The sequence below is a fragment of the Heptranchias perlo genome, chromosome 16 (assembly GCF_035084215.1).
Source record: "Heptranchias perlo isolate sHepPer1 chromosome 16, sHepPer1.hap1, whole genome shotgun sequence".
NCBI lineage: Eukaryota > Metazoa > Chordata > Chondrichthyes > Hexanchiformes > Hexanchidae > Heptranchias > Heptranchias perlo.
In genome coordinates this window covers 17,189,032-17,208,947 of record NC_090340.1, presented here as the reverse complement: position 1 = coordinate 17,208,947, position 19,916 = coordinate 17,189,032, and the positions used below count along the sequence as shown (strand labels likewise).

General features: G+C 47.4%; 1 protein-coding gene across 3 annotated transcripts in view; it reads right to left on the bottom strand.

Moving 5' to 3' along the window:
• Positions 1 to 1,572: 1,572 nt before the first annotated feature.
• LOC137333270 (mixed lineage kinase domain-like protein) overlaps positions 1,573 to 19,916 on the bottom strand; it is a 37,612-nt gene continuing 19,268 nt past the window's right edge. For all 3 annotated transcript variants that reach the window (XM_067997434.1, XM_067997433.1, XM_067997435.1), the window contains exons 4-11: positions 18,286 to 18,463; positions 18,089 to 18,186; positions 13,430 to 13,565; positions 6,745 to 6,829; positions 5,481 to 5,626; positions 4,413 to 4,462; positions 2,615 to 2,755; positions 1,573 to 1,837 (exon numbers count right to left, since the gene is read on the bottom strand). In XM_067997434.1, coding sequence (XP_067853535.1) covers positions 1,770 to 1,837; positions 2,615 to 2,755; positions 4,413 to 4,462; positions 5,481 to 5,626; positions 6,745 to 6,829; positions 13,430 to 13,565; positions 18,089 to 18,186; positions 18,286 to 18,463 — 902 coding nt within the window. In that variant the 3' untranslated portion in view covers positions 1,573 to 1,769. The remainder of the gene's footprint in view (positions 1,838 to 2,614; positions 2,756 to 4,412; positions 4,463 to 5,480; positions 5,627 to 6,744; positions 6,830 to 13,429; positions 13,566 to 18,088; positions 18,187 to 18,285; positions 18,464 to 19,916) is intronic.

Below are 19,916 nucleotides of genomic sequence, written 5' to 3'. Positions count from 1 at the left end.
TTTATAGAATAATGGATACCTGGGAGTGAGTGACAGGCTGGAATCTCATCGAGGGGTTCAGATGGTTTATTTATAGAATAATGGATACCTGGGAGTGAGTGACAGGCTGGAATCTAATCGAGGGGCTCAGATGGTTTATTTATAGAATAATGGATACCTGGGAGTGAGTGACAGGCTGGAATCTAATCGAGGGGCTCAGATGGTTTATATATAGAATAATGGATACCTGGGAGTGAGTGACAGGCTGGAATCTAATCGAGGGGTTCAGATGGTTTATTTATAGAATAATGGATACCTGGGAGTGAGTGACAGGCTGGAATCTAATCGAGGGGTTCAGATGGTTTATATATAGAATAATGGATACCTGGGAGTGAGTGACAGACTGGAATCTAATCGAGGGGTTCAGATGGTTTATATATAGAATAATGGATACCTGGGAGTGAGTTACAGGCTGGAATCTAATCGAGGGGCTCAGATGGTTTATTTATAGAATAATGGATACCTGGGAGTGAGTGACAGGCTGGAATCTAATCGAGGGGTTCAGATGGTTTATTTATAGAATAATGGATACCTGGGAGTGAGTGACAGGCTGGAATCTAATCGAGGGGCTCAGATGGTTTATTTATAGAATAATGGATACCTGGGAGTGAGTGACAGACTGGAATCTAATCGAGGGGTTCAGATGGTTTATTTATAGAATAATGGATACCTGGGAGTGAGTGACAGGCTGGAATCTCATCGAGGGGTTCAGATGGTTTATTTATAGAATAATGGATACCTGGGAGTGAGTGACAGGCTGGAATCTAATCGAGGGGCTCAGATGGTTTATTTATAGAATAATGGATACCTGGGAGTGAGTTACAGGCTGGAATCTAATCGAGGGGTTCAGATGGTTTATATATAGAATAATGGATACCTGGGAGTGAGTGACAGGCTGGAATCTAATCGAGGGGCTCAGATGGTTTATTTATAGAATAATGGATACCTGGGAGTGAGCGACAGACTGGAATCTAATCGAGGGGCTCAGATGGTTTATTTATAGAATAATGGATACCTGGGAGTGAGTGACAGACTGGAATCTAATCGAGGGGTTCAGATGGGTTATTTATAGAATAATGGATATCTGGGAGTGAGTGACAGGCTGGAATCTAATCGAGGGGTTCAGATGGTTTATTTATAGAATAATGGATACCTGGGAGTGAGCGACAGACTGGAATCTAATCGAGGGGCTCAGATGGTTTATTTATAGAATAATGGATACCTGGGAGTGAGCGACAGACTGGAATCTAATCGAGGGGCTCAGATGGTTTATTTATAGAATAATGGATACCTGGGAGTGAGCGACAGACTGGAATCTAATCGAGGGGCTCAGATGGTTTATTTATAGAATAATGGATACCTGGGAGTGAGTGACAGGCTGGAATCTAATCGAGGGGTTCAGATAGGTTATTTATAGAATAATAGGCAATCAATAAGTTGCTCTGAGTTGCTCAGCAATCACGATCCAATGGATAAGGCAAGTACTTGTGCAAACACTGCACTGTGAACAGTAAGGAACTCACACTTAGACAGTTGGAGAGTAGGAAGCACTTTATTGCAATTAGCTAACTGCTGTAATGGGTATGGAGGGCTGGCGTTCACAGACATTAATGTATCCACGTTACACAGAGTCAGATTCTGAGTGAAGTCTGTTGGGTGCCTGCGTTAATGCAATGGCCTGGAACTGGTCAATGATTGTGGAGCACAGGAACCAGGTGGAACGCTGGGATTCAGTCCCTTGATGCTTTGGTTACTGCGGCAATTCTCTTTAGAATGTTCTTCAGTCTGTCGACGATAGCTGAAAGTAAGTGGAGAGAGGGTGTGTCGCCCACTGTGTACCAGGAACAAGATGAGTAACATGAGAAACACTCAGGGGTTTCATCCTCTCGCTGCCAGGAAATCAGGCAGAGCCCCTCACAACACAACATGCTTCACCTCACGGAGACGACCGAGCAATCTTAGCTTGGTTTGGAGTGTTCTCACCTGGGAGATTTCGTTTGGTGACCCCAGGGTTGCCAACTCTGGTTGGACGTATTCCTGGAGGTTTCATCACATGATCTCCTGCCGCCCACCCCTCACACTCCCGCCCGATACCTCCATCCTTAGAGTCACTGCCTTACCCACACTAATTGGAAAGCGAGCAGACTTTTCGTTACTCGACTGGATGATTTCTGACTGTCTGTCAGACAGCCTCTTTCCCCGTCTTCAATATCGTTAGACTGTAACTGATGAACGAAAGTGTTCAAAGAAAATGAAATAAACATTATGATTTTTCTGACAGCCGCGTCCGTGAGATTGATCTTTATTTCCTGGAGACTCCAGGCCAATCCTGGAGGGTTGGCAACCCAAGGTGACCCCCACACACACCTGTCTGTATCCGCTCGTATACTGGGTGTCGGGGGAAGCCTTTCAGGAGATGGGCTGCAGATCTCTGCTGGAGACACCTGTAGTTACTACCCGGAGCAGGAAATAGGGCAACGCACACACCTTTACAGTACACACAAGTTCATGAGCAAGACAAACTCAACATCCTGTCTGCAACAACCCCCCGTTCAGCTATAAAAGCACCGCCTACCTCCAGCTTTCGGCCGCTCAAAGGGGTCGAAGGCGCGGCATTCGTCGATCAGCTCGCAGAGGTCCACGGGACAGTCATCCGGCAGAGGCTCACGGACTCTTTCCTCACAAACCTTTTGATAGATGACCTTATCGCTACAATCTGCTCGAGAATAAAGGTGGACTTTAAGCCGGTTGTGCTGACTCACGGCGGTGTAGAGGCTGTCGACTGCACTTCAGTGTGACCGGACGCCCGTCTCTATATAATATATCTGTACTTATAGCATGAACCCACCCAGACCCTCCTCCACCTCATGCTCTGTCGAGTAACTCACGCACGTGGATCCCTCCATAAATCTTATGTGCCTCAATTTAACACCCAGTGGGGCCAGTCAGGATGTCAAGGCCCAGATTTACACCACCATGGTGTGCGGTGACAATAAAACAAAACACACAGACTGACAGGAATCTGAGGGGGGCACGATGAAGGACTCAGAGAAGAGGAGTCCGAGTTGCATGGAGAGAGCTGGATGAAGGGAACTGAATAGGCAAGCTGAATGCAGGGGGGAGCTGGACCCAGAAATGAATGGAGAGAACTGGACACAAGGAGCTGGATGCAGGGAGGAGCTGGACGCAGGTGACTGGACACAGGGAGGAGCTGCACTCGGGGATGAATGGGGAGAACTGGACACAAGGAGCTGGACGCTGGGAGGAGCTGCACTCGGGGATGAATGGGGAGAACTGGACACAAGGAGCTGGACGCTGGGAGGAGCTGCACTCGGGGATGAATGGGGAGAACTGGACACAAGGAGCTGGACGCTGGGAGGAGCTGCACTCGGGGATGAGTGGAGAGAAATGGACACAAGGAGCTGGACGCTGGGAGGAGCTGCACTCGGGGATGAATGGGGAGAACTGGACACAAGGAGCTGGATGCTGGGAGGAGCTGGACTCGGAGATAAATGGAAGGAATTGGATGCAGGGATCTGGACCTTCGGAGCTGAATGCGGGGAGCTAGATGAAGGGAGCTGATTACGTTATATACTGGATGTCAGTTATGAGGCACAACACTTGACATCAATTGTTACAGGATCAACTCTATATGTCAAACTGAAACCTTCAATCAAGACAATCTATTCTCGTAATTCTCCCTCGGGAATCCTGTCCATAACCTTTAATTCAGCATTTACTGTCTCGTTCTTAACACTGCCCAGCAGCCACCCCCCTCCTCCAAGCACCAGCTACCATGAACCCTCCACCCTTCCTGCACACAGTACCGCTCAGGCAGCAATGCACTCATTAAACAGTGATTCAATCCCAGCAACAGTAAAGAGGGTCTGCATCAAAACAAAGCATGGCACCCAGTGTGAGACAGCACCCACCCTCTGTGAGACAGCACCCACCCTCTGTGAGACAGCACCCAGAGCCAGACAGCACCCACCCATTACAAGACAGTACTCAGGGGCAGGCACCACTCACCCAGAACCAGACAGCACCCAGGCAGCATGAGACAGCACCCCGAACCAGATAATATCCATTCGTTGCCAGACAGCACACCCCAGACTACACCAGATCCAGGCAACACACAGTGTCAAACAGTACTCAGTGCCAGATAGCACCCATCCAGCATCAAACAGTATTTAGTACGTGACAGCATTCATCTCAAGACAGCACCAAACAGCACCCACCCAGCATTCAGCACCAAACAGCACCCGTTGGGTATCAGATGTTGCCCAGTGCCAGACAGAGCCTCGTACCACAGTGCCCACCCAGTGAAACAGGGGAGGAAAGATTAGTGGGATGCAAAAAATTCTACTCTTTACCTTTAAATGGTGTTTTACGGGTGGCTATCTCCCATAGGACAATCCCAAAACTGAAAGAAGGGAAAAAACAGATAACACCAGGGAACAAGCACCTATCAATCAGCTGTCAATCATTATGCAGCAGGCTATAGTTCAATGCAAAATTGCCACTAATAACCCTTTACACACCGATCCCCATTCCGCACCGATCCCCTTTACACACCGATCCCCTTTACACACCGATCCCCTTTACACACCGATCCCCATTCCGCACCGATCCCCTTTACACACCGATCCCCTTTACACACCGATCCCCTTTACACACCGATCCCCATTCCGCACTGATCCCCTTTACACACCGATCCCCTTTACACACCGATCCCCTTTACACACCGATCCCCCATTACGCACCGATCAGCGTAATGCACCGATCCCCCATTACGCACCGATCCCCGCCATGCACCGATCCCCCATTACGCACCGATCCCCGCCATGCACCGATCCTCCATTACGCACCGATCCCCGCCATGCACCGATCCCCCATTACGCAACGATCCCCGCCATGCACCGATCCCCCATTACGCACCGATCCCCGCCATGCACCGATCCCCCATTACGCACCGATCCCCGCCATGCACCGATCCCCCATTACGCACCGATCCCCGCTATGCACCGATCCCCCATTACGCAACGATCCCCGCCATGCACCGATCCCCCATTACGCACCGATCCCCGCTATGCACCGATCCCCCATTACGCAACGATCCCCGCCATGCACCGATCCCCCATTACGCACCGATCCCCGCTATGCACCAATCCTCCATTACGCGACAATATCCACTACGCATCGATCCTCAATTACGCACCGATCCTCCATTACGCACCGATCCCCCATAAGGCATGATCCCTGTTATGCACCGATCCCCACTACCCACCGATCACTGTTACGCACCGATCCCTGTTACACGCTGCTCCATTTGCCCTGTCGTACACTCAGGCAGTAAAAGCTACAATGCCACCCGCTTCCGGTGTGGTTTGAATATGACTTTCTTCATTCTCCTGCTGCAGTCACTGTAGCCAAACTCTTACCTGTACACCTCGCAGGGCTTATCATATTTGTAGTGGATGTTGCCCAGCTGCTGCGGTGAGATGTATGGCAACGTGTGGGAACTCTGGCTGGTGACACTGTTCCGTCGGATCGAGGTTTCCGTCTTTGCCAGATCCAAGCCTCCCAACTAAACACAAGAAGAGACTGCATGAAGCAAAAACTGGGACGGACCTCACAACCTCAACACCGAGCTCCCAATCCACACCCTGCTTCTGAGGAAACAGGTAGGTAGTCAGTGAGTCAGACACCTCTCTCAGCGGCCATGCATCCCGATTAGGAAGCCTCCGCTCCTGCTGCTCCACATTCAAACTGTCTGCCAAGGTCGCCCAGCTAGTCAGCACAGCCTTCCTGAGTATAACCGTCCACAACCAACGGATCAGATCAAAGCTCTGCAGTCCTGCCACATCCAGTCGTGAATGGTGGTGGACAATTAAACAACTAACAGGAGGAGGAGGCTCTGCAAACAACCCCATCCTCAATGATGGCGGAGTCCAGCACGTGAGTGCAAAAGACAAGGCTGAAGCGTTTGCAACCATCTTCAGCCAGATGTGCCGAGTGGATGTTCCATCTCGGCCTCCTCCCGATATCCCCACCATCACAGAAGTCAGTCTTCAGCCAATTCGATTCACTCCACGTGATATTAAGAAATGGCTGAGTGCACTGGATAAAGCAAAGGCTATGGGCCCCGACAACATCCCGGCTGTAGTGCTGAAGACTTGTGCTCCAGAACTAGCCGCGCCTCTAGCCAAGCTGTTCCAGTACAGCTACAACACTGGCATCCACCCGACAATGTGGAAAATTGCCCAGGCATGTCCTGTCCAAAAAAAGCAGGACAAATCCAATACAGCCAATTACCGCCCCATCAGTCTACTCTCAATCATCAGCAAAGTGATGGAAGGTGTCGTCGACAGTGCTATCAAGCGGCACTTACTCACCAATAACCTGCTCACTGATGCTCAGTTTGGGTTCCGCCAGGACCACTCTGCTCCAAACCTCATTACAGCTGGGACACCTTTTGATTGGTGTGATGGTGTCCCAGCCTAATATAAGATATGCGATTTGAGAACCTTTCACTCATTCACCTGACGAAGGGGATAATCTCCGAAATCTTGTGATTTTAAAATAAATTTGTTGGACTATAACCTGGTGTTGTAAGATTCCTTACATTTGTCCACCCCAGTCCATCACCGGCATCTCCACATCATCAGTATTAATGGTGGCAGGTTATTGTTTCCATCAACCCACCTTTACTCTGAGGCCATTGTCCACCAGGAACTTGGTGCTGTCAATGCAGCAGTGAAGTTTGAACTTCTCAATTGATTGGTGCATCCTGCAACAAATCAAAATGCAAGGACATTATTGTAACATTAAACATTAAACTAATGAGGTGTCAGGTGTGGCTCAATGGTAGCACTCTCGCCTCTGAGTCAGAAGGCTGCAGGTTCAAATCCCAATCCAGAGACTTAAGCACAAAATCTAGGCTGACATTTCAGTGCAGAACTGAGGGAGTGCTGCACTGTTGGAGGTGCCGTCTTTCGGATGAAATGCAAAAGATACCATGGTACTATCTTGAAGAAGAGCAGGGGAATTGTCCCCGGTGTCCTGGCCAATATTTATCCTTCAACCAACAACACTAAAAAGCTGATTATCTGGTCATTATCACATTGCTGTTTGTGGAACCTTGCTGTGCGTAAATTGGCTGCCATGTTTCCTACATTACAACAGTGGCTCCACGTCATAAAGTACTTTATTCACGTCCTAAGGTCGTAAAAGGTGTTATATAAATGCACGTTCTTTCTTTCTTTCCATTTAACCTGCTGGTGGGAAGACCAGCCAATCCTGTACTGGGATATAGGAGTGCCTTTGTGAGTTTTTATTAAACTGTAAGGACCTTTGAATAAATCAGGAGCTGGCTAAGGGAACTAAATGTCTGAGAGGGACAGGATCATGAACTGAGCTGCAGGGGAGCAGCAACAAGGCAGCGAGTGTTGGTCAGCTGGGTATCTGACAGGCATGGAAGCCTATCACTATGATTAAGAGTCTCTGAACCAATACATTGAAAAATCTACACCCGGAGAATTTTTATTTTAAGAACATAAGAAATAGCAGCAGGAGTAGGCCATACGGCCCCTCTAGCCTCCTCCGCCATTCATTAAGATCATGGCTGATCTTCAACCTCAACTCCACTTTCCTGCCCGATCCCCAAATCCCTTGATTCACTTAGTGTCCAAAAATCTATCGATCTCAATCTGAAGTATACTCAATGACTGAGCATCCACAGCCCTCTGGGGTTTTGCCTGAGATGGAACGTACACTCTGTCCCCATAGGGGCACACCCACTTGCCCAAGTCCAGAGAGCATATGCACAGGTTTAGGGACCCCCCTAAGTGCACACAGGGATACTGCTAGAAGTTAACCAGCTATAACTACGCAGGGCACCGGTCTGCAGGGTTATCTGGAGTCGAGTGGTAGGAATGCCAGCCCGCAGCAACAAGTCTACCCCTCCAGGTTCCATTAGTGAGCCAGGCTGGCTAGTCAATCACCTACAGTTCATACTGCGGACCGACCTGGTGGTGACTGGTATAGAGGATGGACTTGGTTCCAAATTTCCATCACCGCATGTGTCATCTTGAAGCCACCACAACCCCAAACAGATCCCACCTACTTCCCCTCAGGATAGTCACTTGGTAGCTGTTAGGCACCGATGCTGGTTCGAGTCCTTGCTCGGTGGACAGCGGGTAATAGGAACTCCTGATGAGTGGCATGGCAAGCAGCACAATTCACCATAGGACGTGTGATTGTATCGCCACCATCTTCCTCACCGCAGCACCACGCCCCATTGAATGGTGGTTCCAACCAGTTAGAGCCGTGGAACTTCAGCAGCAGCTGTTTGCCTCTTTGTCGCCCAATCATCACAGGACAGATGTTCTGAATCTAAGCCTCTGCAGGGATGTGCTCAGTGGAACATCTGGGGCCAGGTGTGCCATACAAAATTAAGAACTCGCGGGGCAAGATAAAGGTCCCTTTGGCCCATCAAGCCCATACTCTCCAACAGAGTACACGCAACCTATAATATCAGGTAGTACCTCTCAACCATTTGGACCTCCTGAAGTAACAACCAACAGGAAAAACCCCAGAAAGTTACCAGCTCAATGAAGTCTCTCTCAACCCCTGAAAGCAATGTAGTGAACTCCAAGATGTGCTAACTTAACACCATAATCTACACCTGGGTCATGGGCCAAATGCAGCCTGCAAGCTCCTGCTGTATGGTCCATGAAGTGCCAGTCACTCACCCTCTCGCTGTCTGCTCTGTTTCTTTTTCCAGTTAAATTTATTACGCTGCCCTGCGTTTTGCAGGTCTGGTGGTTTGGAATGGTCTATTTTATGTACTAGTCTCTTATTGGTGGATGAATCCTAAATCCACCAATGGGGGAGCAATACCGAGAACAGGCATCTCCAAACCACCAGATTTTGGTGTTAAATCAATTACCGTTGCTGATCTGCGGTCAGCGGGCCTCCAGAAGACCAACAAACTTAGGATATAACTTATTTAGAAAAGATAGGGAAGGAAGATGGGGGGGGGGGGGTGGTGGAAGGGTGAAGTAGCTGCACTAATTAGAGACAACATAATAGCAATAGAAAAAAGGGGCATAATTAATATTAAGATAGAAACCGAATCCATATGGATTGAGGCAAAGGATAAGAAGGGATCGATCACATTAATAGGGATATTCTACAGGCCACCTAATAGTGGAAGGGAAGTGGAGGAAGAAATATGTAGACAAATCCATGAAATGAGTGAAAAAACATCAAATAATAATCATGGGAGATTTCAACTACCCCCAAATAAACTGGCAAGAAGAGGTAGGGGAAAGGGGAATGGGGAATGGAGATGTTACATTGTGTACAGGACTTCCTTTCTTATCCATTATGCGAGAAGCCCAACAAGAGAGGAATCACTGCTGGATCTCATAATGGGAAATGAACCAGAACAGTTAACAGAAGTAAGCATAGGGGAACATCTAGGCAATAGCAATCATAACATAAGAAGGTTTAAAATAATGATTGAGAGAGATATAAGTAAGACAAAGACCAAAGTAATAGATTGGAAAAAAGCTAATTTGAGGAGATGAGAATGGAACTTGGGAAGGTAAACTGCAAAAAAATTCTAACAAAGAGATAGAACAGCAGTGGGAAATATTTAAATTGGTGATCGATAGAGTTCAGGAGAAATATATTCCTCTAGAAAACAAGAACAAACTAGCCAATAATGAAACACCATGGATGAATAAAGAGATAAGGGTAAAATCGAAACTAAAGAAAAAGACATACACTAAGTACATAGACAATAAAGATGAGGATGACAAAAGGGAATATGAAGAGGTTAGGAAAGAAGTCAAAAAAACAAATAGGAAAACAAAGAGGAACTACAAGATTAAATTATCAAGGAAAATAAAACAAAATAGTAAAGTATTCTACAGACACATAAATAACAAAAGAAAAATCAGGATAGGGATCGGGCCACTAAGGGATGCACAAGATAAACTCACAGGTAATGACAGTGAAATGGCAGAAATATTGAACAGTTACTTAGCCTCAATATTTACCAGGGAGACTAACAATGTGGGCATGACATTTGAAGAAGCGATCAAAAAAGATATAAAGACATTTAAGATAGAAAGGGGGGAGATAATTGATAAACTAATCAAACTTAGAGAGGATAAAACCCCTGGTCCGGATGGATTGTATTCATGCATGTTGAAAGAAGTTAGGGAGGAGATAGCAGAGGCACTATTACATATGTATAAAAAATCACTAGAAAATGGAATAGTGCCAGAGGACTGGCAGACAGCTAATGTTATTCCTATATTTAAAAAAGGAGATAGAACAAGTCCAGGGAGCTATAGATCAGTTAGCTTAACATCGGTGGTAGGAAAGATAATGGAATCTTTACTCAAAGATGTAATAGAAAATATAATAAAGAGCAGTCAGCACAGATTTCAGAAGGGAAAGTTATGCTTGACCAACCTTGTTGAATATTTGGATTTTCAAAAGGTCTTCGATAATGTATCGCATTATAGACTCATGACTAAGGTCAGAGCATATGGAGTCAGGGGACAGGTAGCAGAATGGATAGCAAGCTGAATACAAAACAGAAAACAGAGAGTAGGGGTTAAGGGTAGCTACTCAGACTGGCAAAAGGTGGGGAGTGGTGTTCCACAGGGATCGGTGCTGGGACCACTGTTCTTCACAATTTACATTAATGATTTGGATTCGGGAATCGGAAGTACAATTTCAAAATTTGCGGATAACACCAAATTGGGGGGGTGTAGTTAAAACAAAGGAACAGTGCAGGAGGCCATTAATAAACTTGCAGAATGGGTGTGTAATTGGCAAATGAATTTCAATATAGATAAGTGTGAGGTGATGCATTTTGGTAGGAAGAATAAGGAGGCCACATACTGCTCGGATAATAAGAGTCTAAACCGGATAGAGTAGCAAAGGGATCTAGGGATACAGATACACAAATCACTAAAAGTAGCAACACAGGTTATTAAGGCCATTAAAAAGGCAAACCAAGCACTGGGGTTCATTTCTAGAGGGATAGAATTGAAAAGCAGAGAAGTTATATTAAACTTGTATAGAACCTTGGTTAGACCACACTTGGGAGTAGAGTGCATAGTTCTGGTCTCCATGTTATAAAAAAGATATAAAGGCATTGGAGAAGGGGCAAAAAATATTTATAAAGATGATAACAGAACTGAGAGGATATACTTATCAGGAAAGACTAAACAGGCTGGGGCTCTTTTCTCTAGAAAAGAGCAGGCTGAGGGGTGACCTGATAGAGGTCTTTAAGATTATGAAAGGGTTTGATAGGGTAGACGTAGAGAAAATGTTTCCACTTGCGGGGGAGTCCAAAACTAGTGGTCATAAATATAAAATAGTCACTAATAAATCCAATAGGGAATTCAGGAGAAACTCCTTCACCCAAAGAGTGGTTAGAATGTGGAACTCTTTACCACAAGGAATAGTTGAGGCAAATAACATAGATACATTTAGAGTCATAGAGTCATAGAGTTATACAGCACGGATAGAGGCCCTTCGGCCCATCGTGTCCGCGCCGGCCATCAGCCCTGTCTACTCTAATCCCATATTCCAGCATTTGGTCCGTAGATTTAAGGGGAAGCTAGATAAACACATGAGGGAGAAAGGAATAGAAGGATACACTGATAGGGTTAGATGAAGTAGGGAGGGAGGAGGCTCATGTGGAGCATAAACACATAGGCCAGTTGGGCTGAATGGCCTGTTTCTGTGTTGTAGACTCGATGTAACTCGATGTAAGTTTGTACACTGCTGATGTAAACCATTCAACACTGACCAGTTATATTTAAAGAGCAACTTCAGTGTAGATTTTACTCAAGAGTTAATTCTGTCAGATTTATATTGGGCTCACACCTCCCCTTCCTCTTCAAGGTCCTTGAAAGTGTCATTGCAGCCCAGCAACTGCTCACCTGTCCCACAATCACCTGTTCAAATCCCCCTATTTTGATTTCCACCTTGCCCACAGCATTTAGACTGCCCTGGTCAAAGTCACCAGTGACGCTGTCCGTGACTGTAACCGTGGCGTGTTACCCCTTCTTATACCACCTCTCGACCTCTCCATGGCATTCAACGTAGTTAACCATTCCATCCCACTCCACTATCCATCTCCCATGGTCCTCTTTCATGGGACAGTCCTGGTCTGGTTCTGGTCCTACCCGTCCCAATGTAGCCAACACAACTCCAACCGTGGTTTTTCTATACGCCCCACGTGGTCATCTCTGGAGTACCCCAAGTTTCTATCCTTGGCCCATTCCTTTCGCACATATACACGTTGCCCTTTATTGACATTGGCCTAGAAACATGGGGCGTGATCCCAGTGTGACACACGTGCCTAATGAGGCCGGTGGCAGGACCACACGAAATCTCACCCTTTAACCCTGTCCTCGTCCACTGGCTCCTTACTCACCGAATTCAAAATCCTCGTCCTGGTTCATAAATCCCTCCACGGGATCACCCCTCCCTACCTCTGCAACCTCCATCAGCCTCAGGGCCTGTTCCACACCCTTTGGCCCTCCAACTGTGGCTCCCTGTGCATCCCACCCTCCTTTTGCTCCACCATCAATGATGGAGCTTTCAGCTGGCTGAGCTCTACTCTGTAACATCCTCCCTAAAGTATTTATGCCTTTAAAAACCTCCTGAAAATCATATATGAAGAGGAATAGGCCATTCAGCTACTTGAGACTGTTCTGCCATTCAATTCGATCATGGTTGATCTGTACCTCAATTCCACTTACCTGCCCTTGATCCATATCCCTAGAAACCCTTTTCTAATAAAAATCCATCAATCTCAGTCTTGAAAGTTTCAACTGACCCAGCATCTACAGCCTTTTGGGGGAGAGAATTCCAGATGTTCACTACCCTTTGTGTGAAGAAGTGCTTCCTGATTTCCTGGCTCTTCTTTTAAGATTGTGCCCCCTTGTTTTGGATTTCCCCACCCGAGGAAATAGTTTTCCTGTATCTTCCCTTGTCAAACCCCCTTATCATTTGAAACACCTCGATTAGATCACCCTCTGACCTTCTACCACACTTTTGACCGTCTCTCCTATTATTGCTTGGTATCTGTTTCTCCTCTGTGAAGCCCCTTGGCACGTTCCACCCTCTTTAAATGATCTATGATTGTAAATTCTTGTTGTTGACTCAGACTCAGGCAGTAGGAAAAAGACAGGGCAGGGACTCAGGACAACCCCCACCTCTCTAGTTCCAATGCTATTGTCTCTATATTGGATCATGGTAAACCAGACCGCAGCGATAAACCAGGCGGCCAAGATACCGCCCGACCTAATCTCTCCATTCTCCCAATTTCCTAATTCCCAAAAAGCCAGCCTACCTGTACAGGCCACTGGCAGCGTCCAGTGCCATGTGAACACGACTCTGCCAGCTGAGCTGCCACTCGCCCTCCAGCACGCTGCGCAGACACCCCAGCTCGCAGTATTCCATCACGATCAAGAACTCAGGGCTGGGACCTGTGAGAAACAGCGGCAGGTTGGACAACTGTAAGACTATCAATGGGGGATTTGCTGAGATGCTGGTGGTGATTGGACTGTGAACCCACTTTGCTGGTGAGCCCAGTGAGCTGCTGCTGCTGCTGGCTCCTGGCGCACTTGCCTCAGGCAGCGGGCGGTAACCATAAAGCAGACTTGCCGGCAAGATCTGGTGAAAAAACAGCAACACCGGCATGGCACTTAACCCACTGTAAGCGGCTTTCGATGGTCAGAATGATTATCTTTGAAGGAGACCAGGTAACACGTTGGTTTTATATTTTATGAAGAAAGGCCATCGACCTGAAAAGTTCACTCTGTTTCTCTCTCTGCAGATGCTGCCTGACCTGCTGAACGTTTCCAGCATTTTCTGTTTTTATTTCAGATTTCCAGCATCCGCAGTATTTTCCTTTTGGTTTTATAGTTTATTTTGTTTTGATCCAGCCTGGGGAGAGAGACCTCTGAGTACTGCTTCCCTCACCAACCATTTACACAGCTGCTTTGTTATGTCTCCCTTAAGGCCTGTCGGAGATTGATTCAGGGGGTGAGCCGGGAGGGGGGCGGTGCACTCTGCCACAACGTTCTGACATGCAACAGGCGAGCCAAGGGCTTTGTTGCTGAGCCCATCTCATGCCCCACACCCTGGTGTCCTGAACTGGGGCGGTGCTTCTAGGAGGCCAATGCCAGAGTCGTTATTCCGATGGCTTTAACCAGGCTGGAATGGGGAATTCTCTCTTATCTGGAATAAGATGTCTGAAGGCAGATATTTCGTCCTGCACTTGTAAACTCACAAATGCAGCTGATGGTGGGAGTTGTCTTTTATCAGCTCCATACATCGAATGTAAAAATGCAAAATTAAACTGCTGACAAATTTATATTTTTAAGTAGCACTGCTCCTTATTAATTGTTTTCTTAACTGCAATTCAGATTTAACAGGCATCTTTCCTAAAGAAGGCAAACCAGAAATCAGCAACAACATCCCATAATAACACTCAACATTTTCAGCATTTTCATACAATTTTGTAACTAGTTAGGGAATCAGACAGTGGAGGGGGAGTCAGACAGTGAGACAGACTGGACAGTGGAGGGGAGTCTGACAGTGAGACAGACTGGACAGTGGAGGGGGAGTCAGACAGTGAGACAGGCTGGACAGTGGAGGGGGAGTCAGACAGTGAGACAGGCTGGACAGTGGAGGGGGAGTCAGACAGTGAGACAGGCTGGACAGTGGAGGGGGAGTCAGACAGTGAGACAGGCTGGACAGTGGAGGGGGAGTCAGACAGTGAGACAGGCTGGACAGTGGAGGGGAGTCTGACAGTGAGACAGACTGGACAGTGGAGGGGGAGTCTGACAGTGAGACAGGCTGGACAGTGGAGGGGAGTCAGACAGTGAGACAGGCTGGACAGTGGAGGAGCTACTTAAGAACATAAGAAACAGGAGCAGGAGTAGGCCATACGGCCCCTCGAGCCTGCTCCGCCATTTAATCAGATAATGGCTGATCTTCGACCTCAACTCCACTTTCCCGCCCGATCCCCATATCCCTTGATTCCCCTAGAATCCATGGGCGCTAAATTGGGCCGTATAGCGCCCATTGTTTCGGCGCTACACGGCTTCTCTGACATCCAAGATGGCGTCTTGGTTGGGCACGCATGTTTCCAGTGTGACGTGTGCCGGACGCCATCTTGGTATATGAGTTAGCGCAGGTGCAGATAAGGAACACTGGAATCATGTAAAGTAGGGAGAAAATGGCTTCAATCAGTGTGCAACGCTGATTTAAAGTGATAGACACCATTTTGGGACTTAACGCTCAACTCAATACACAGTCTTAACCCCGACCATCTGAACGTGTCTTAGAGTGCCTGGAGGACCCCCCACCAGCGCTATTTAAAGGGACCATGCAGGATTTACAGGTTAGTGGCTGGATTATTGCTTCTGGCTGCCGAGACATTTGTAACTGTTTTTGGAGGTTTCCTAGACTTCAATACTAGGACGCAGGGACATAGCCTAACATTTAGAGCCAGGACGTGCAGGAGTGAAGTTAGGAAATGCTTCTACACGCAGAAGACATTTGGAATGCCCTTCTGCAGACAGCAGTTGATGCTAGCTCACTTGTGAATGTTAAATCTGAGATCGATAGATTTCTGTGAACCAAGGGTATTAAGCGATATGGGGCTAAGGCGGGTATATGGAGTTAGGTCATCGTTCAGGCTCCGTGCGGACAGTAGTCTGTTATTTTCAGTAAATAACATTCGCGCCAGATAAGTGCCAGGCAATGACCATCTCCAACAAGAGAGAGTCTAACCACCTCCCCTTGACATTCAACGGCATTACCATCGCCGAATCCCCCACCATCAACATCCTGGGGGTCACCATTGACCAGAAACTTAACTGGACCAGCCATATAAATACTGTGGCTACGAGAGCAGGTCAGAGGCTGGGTATTCTGCGGCGAGTGACTCACCTCCTGACTCCCCAAAGCCTTTCCACCATCTACAAGGCACAAGTCAGGAGTGTGATGGAATACTCTCCACTTGCCTGGATGAATGCAGCTCCAACAACACTCAAGAAGCTCGACACCATCCAAGATAAAGCAGCCCGCTTGATTGGCACCCCATCCACTACCCTAAACATTTACTCCCTTCACCACCGGCGCACTGTGGCTGCAGTGTGCACCATCCACAGGATGCACTGCAGCAACTCGCCAAGGCTTCTTCGACAGCACCTCCCAAACCCGCGACCTCTACCACCTAGAAGGACAAGGGCAGCAGGCGCATGGGAACAACACCACCTGCACGTTCCCCTCCAAGTCACACACCATCCCGACTTGGAAATATATCGCCGTTCCTTCATTGTCGCTGGGTCAAAATCCTGGAACTCCCTTCCTAACAGCACTGTGGGAGAACCGTCACCACACGGACTGCAGCGGTTCAAGAAGGCGGCTCACCACCACCTTCTCGAGGGCAATTAGGGATGGGCAATAAATGCCGGCCTTGCCAGCGACGCCCACATCCCGTGAACGAATAAAAAAAATTTAAAAAAATAACAGGTACCAGCTACCTTTAAGAGATTTCTAAGAAACATCCTCCCTTTAAGAGATTGAGCTCCTCCTGCTGGTGGAAAGTGCAAATTGCATTGATTCCACATGCAAGGAATGGAACACTGATTGCAGGTTGGTAGTGAGACAGGCTGGACAGTGGAGGGAGAGTCAGACAGTGAGACAGGCTGGACAGTGAAGGGAGAATCAGGCAGTGAAACAGGCTAGACAGTGGTGGGGAAGTCAGACAGGCTGGATAGTGTTGTGAGAACTGGGTGTTGAGTAAGGATGGACAGTGCAGAGATATTTCTTTCTGCTCCCTTTAATTTCCCCCCAACCAAGTCACTCACACAACTCCTCAGCTGGGTGATGAGCAGGTGATTTACCTCATGGGATCTGCCAAAGCCGCTATCAATGTAGCTGCCTGGCGGTGCTGGGAGAGTTGCTCAGAACATCTACACCCTCCCTCCTTGTGCATCCACCGTGCACCTTCTGCTCATGCTGGCTAAGATTACAGCTTGCCACAAAGAGTACAGGCCTTGTACTGAATGTCAGCTGGGAGCAGACACTATGCGGGCTTGTGCTATTAGCTGGGATCAGATGGGAAGGAGTGTCATTTTCCTGTACTTTCAGCAGTGTCAGAAGAAATGGGGAAGTGGAAACCCAGTACTTGCAGGTTGCCACATCTTATTCTAAATATACTGCCAGCCCGCTAACACATGCAACCCGATGAGTCCTCCCAGTGTGCACACCCCGACCACTGAAACTTCACTTTCCTTTCCTCTCCTTCTGCAGATATTACTAACTCCTGTTGTGGTATGGTTCCTGCAGCTCTCTAGTGCCTCATGCAAGTGGCCATTACTCATCTATGAGCCTCGATATTGAGTGCCAGCAGGCTATTTGACCGTGGAGAACATCACAGACCTGCCCGATCCTGTTCTCACCCGACACGCAGACAGAAGCGCACTTTCCAGCCGAAGTCATTGGACCAGAATGGGAAGCCTGGCTGGATTTCAAACTCCTTCCTATCCCCGATAGCTAAGGCCTGTTGTTGAGGCTCTACTGCCACCACAGCTGGAACCAGTTAACTCAACGCAGACCTGGAATGGCTCAGAACCCATACCGAGCAGTACGTTTACCAACCGAGCCATTAGTGCAACTCAAAACTTCACTTTCAAAGCAATACCCCAATGCTCCTTCACTATAAAATTAGACAGAAAAGCAGGAGAGTGTGTAATGAAATGGAGAGAAAGAAATCGGCTCAAAACAGAGAGCGAGGAATGGGAATAAAGTGAAAAGTAGTTTTTATTTAAATTTCCTCCATTACAACAATGGCTACACTTCAAAAGTACTTCATTGGCTGTAAAGCGCTATGGGATGTCCTGATGTCGTGAAAGGTGCTATATAAATGCAAGTCCTTCTTTTCTTTCATTAAATCCATGCCTGGGACTATGGTCTTCACTACTTACTCACTCACCTCTCTGATCAATGCAGATTCCATAAATTCGCACCATGTTTGGTGATTCAAAGTGCTTCATGGTACCAGCCTCTTTGCAAAAAATTTTCCGAATTTCCCTGCAGGGGAAGAAGAAAAGGCCAAAATGTGAATCCCTGCTCTAACGCGGCAGAGAGGGAATGTGCTCAGTTCAAAGAGAGCCTGTGATCCATACTCACTCCACGTTGGATAACCCAATGTTAAGAAAACGTTTAATGGCCACTGGGAATTTATGCAACGTTCCCCTGTAATATTTGGAGTTGGCAGTTTCCATGAAAGGTTTGTTCTGCACTTCGATGTCCTCCAGTTTTAATTCTAAAATATTCTGCACTGGGTGAACAGAAGGTTTCTCATTGTCTAGAAGAGAAGGAGAGAGACATTTCAACACCAGGCCTGGGTTAATGCAAGAAAATACCATTCTTATCGTGTTTTTGCTAATTTTAGTCAAGCACTCCCAGGTCAGGATCGGTTAGATGCCGAGTACAGCTCCCTCTACTCTGCCCCAAACAATCTACCACAACCCGAACCTTGGAAAACCTTGGTGTATTTCCCACACCAACCATATTATGGCCTCTCTAAGTGAATTGGCAATTTAGTGCCAAATTCGAAGCTATGGGCCCATGTCCATTGGATTGAGACTGCCCAAACTCACTTATTATAGTCAACAGCAGAGAGAGAGGACTTTCCTCCCATCAGTCCGGGCTGCATATGAACCCAGGTCATGGAGGTGAAAAGTCAGTGTCCAGCCCACGACACCATCCAGTCTGCCCTGGTGCAGTTCCATGTGTATGTAAGCAAGTGATGGGGACACTGTGAGGGGCAGTGGCAGGGGCTGGAGCTCAGGTATAAACACCACCAATTGTCATTTTCCTGCTATTGACCCATTAGAGACTCATTGGTTTTTCGGTGGATACCTTAGCTGTTCTGTACTGACAAAGCAGAATGAGTCATGTCGCCAGGATTCTAGTTTGATTAAATCAGGTAACTTTACTGAACAAATAACTAGTCCCATTGTATTTGACATTTTCTTGTCACGCTGATGCACAGAAAGAAGACCACTGTATCTCACAAGGTTTGAAAAGTGCTTCTCACCCAGCAGCTGCTCCGTTCCTGAAGGTGGTGACTTGTACTAGGTATGGTCCCCTGAGTGAAGGAGCCATTCTTCACATGTGGGCCTGGATACTGAGTATCAATGAGCTTTTGACTATGGGTCTAATCCTGTCCGCACCTGATCTCCACACACACTTGTCATCGTTTTTGACAAGATCTGGGATCAGAATGCTATTTCGCTTTGTGACTAAGTCTGGGATTGGGGTGTTGGTCAGTTCTGTGACTGGGTCTGGGATTGGTGTGATGGTCAGTTCTGTGACTGGGTCTGAGATTGGGTGTTGGTCAGTTCTGTGACTGGGTCTGGGATTGGGTGTTGGTCAGTTCTGTGACTGGGTCTGGGATTGGGTGTTGGTCAGTTCTGTGATTGGGTCTGAGATTGGTGTGTTGGTTGGTTCTGTGACTGGGTCTGAGATTGGGTGTTGGTCAGTTCTGTGATTGGGTCTGAGATTGGTGTGTTGGTCAGTTCTGTGATTGGGTCTGGGATTGGGTGTTGGTCAGTTCTGTGACTGGGACTGGGATTGGTGTGTTGGTCAGTTCTGTGACTGGGTCTGGGATTGGTGTGATGGTCAGTTCTGTGACTGGGTCTGGGATTGGGGTGATGGTCAGTTCTGTAATTGGGTCTGGGATTGGTGTGATGGTCAGTTCTGTGATTGGGTCTGGGATTGGGGTGATGGTCAGTTCTGTGATTGGGTCTGGGATT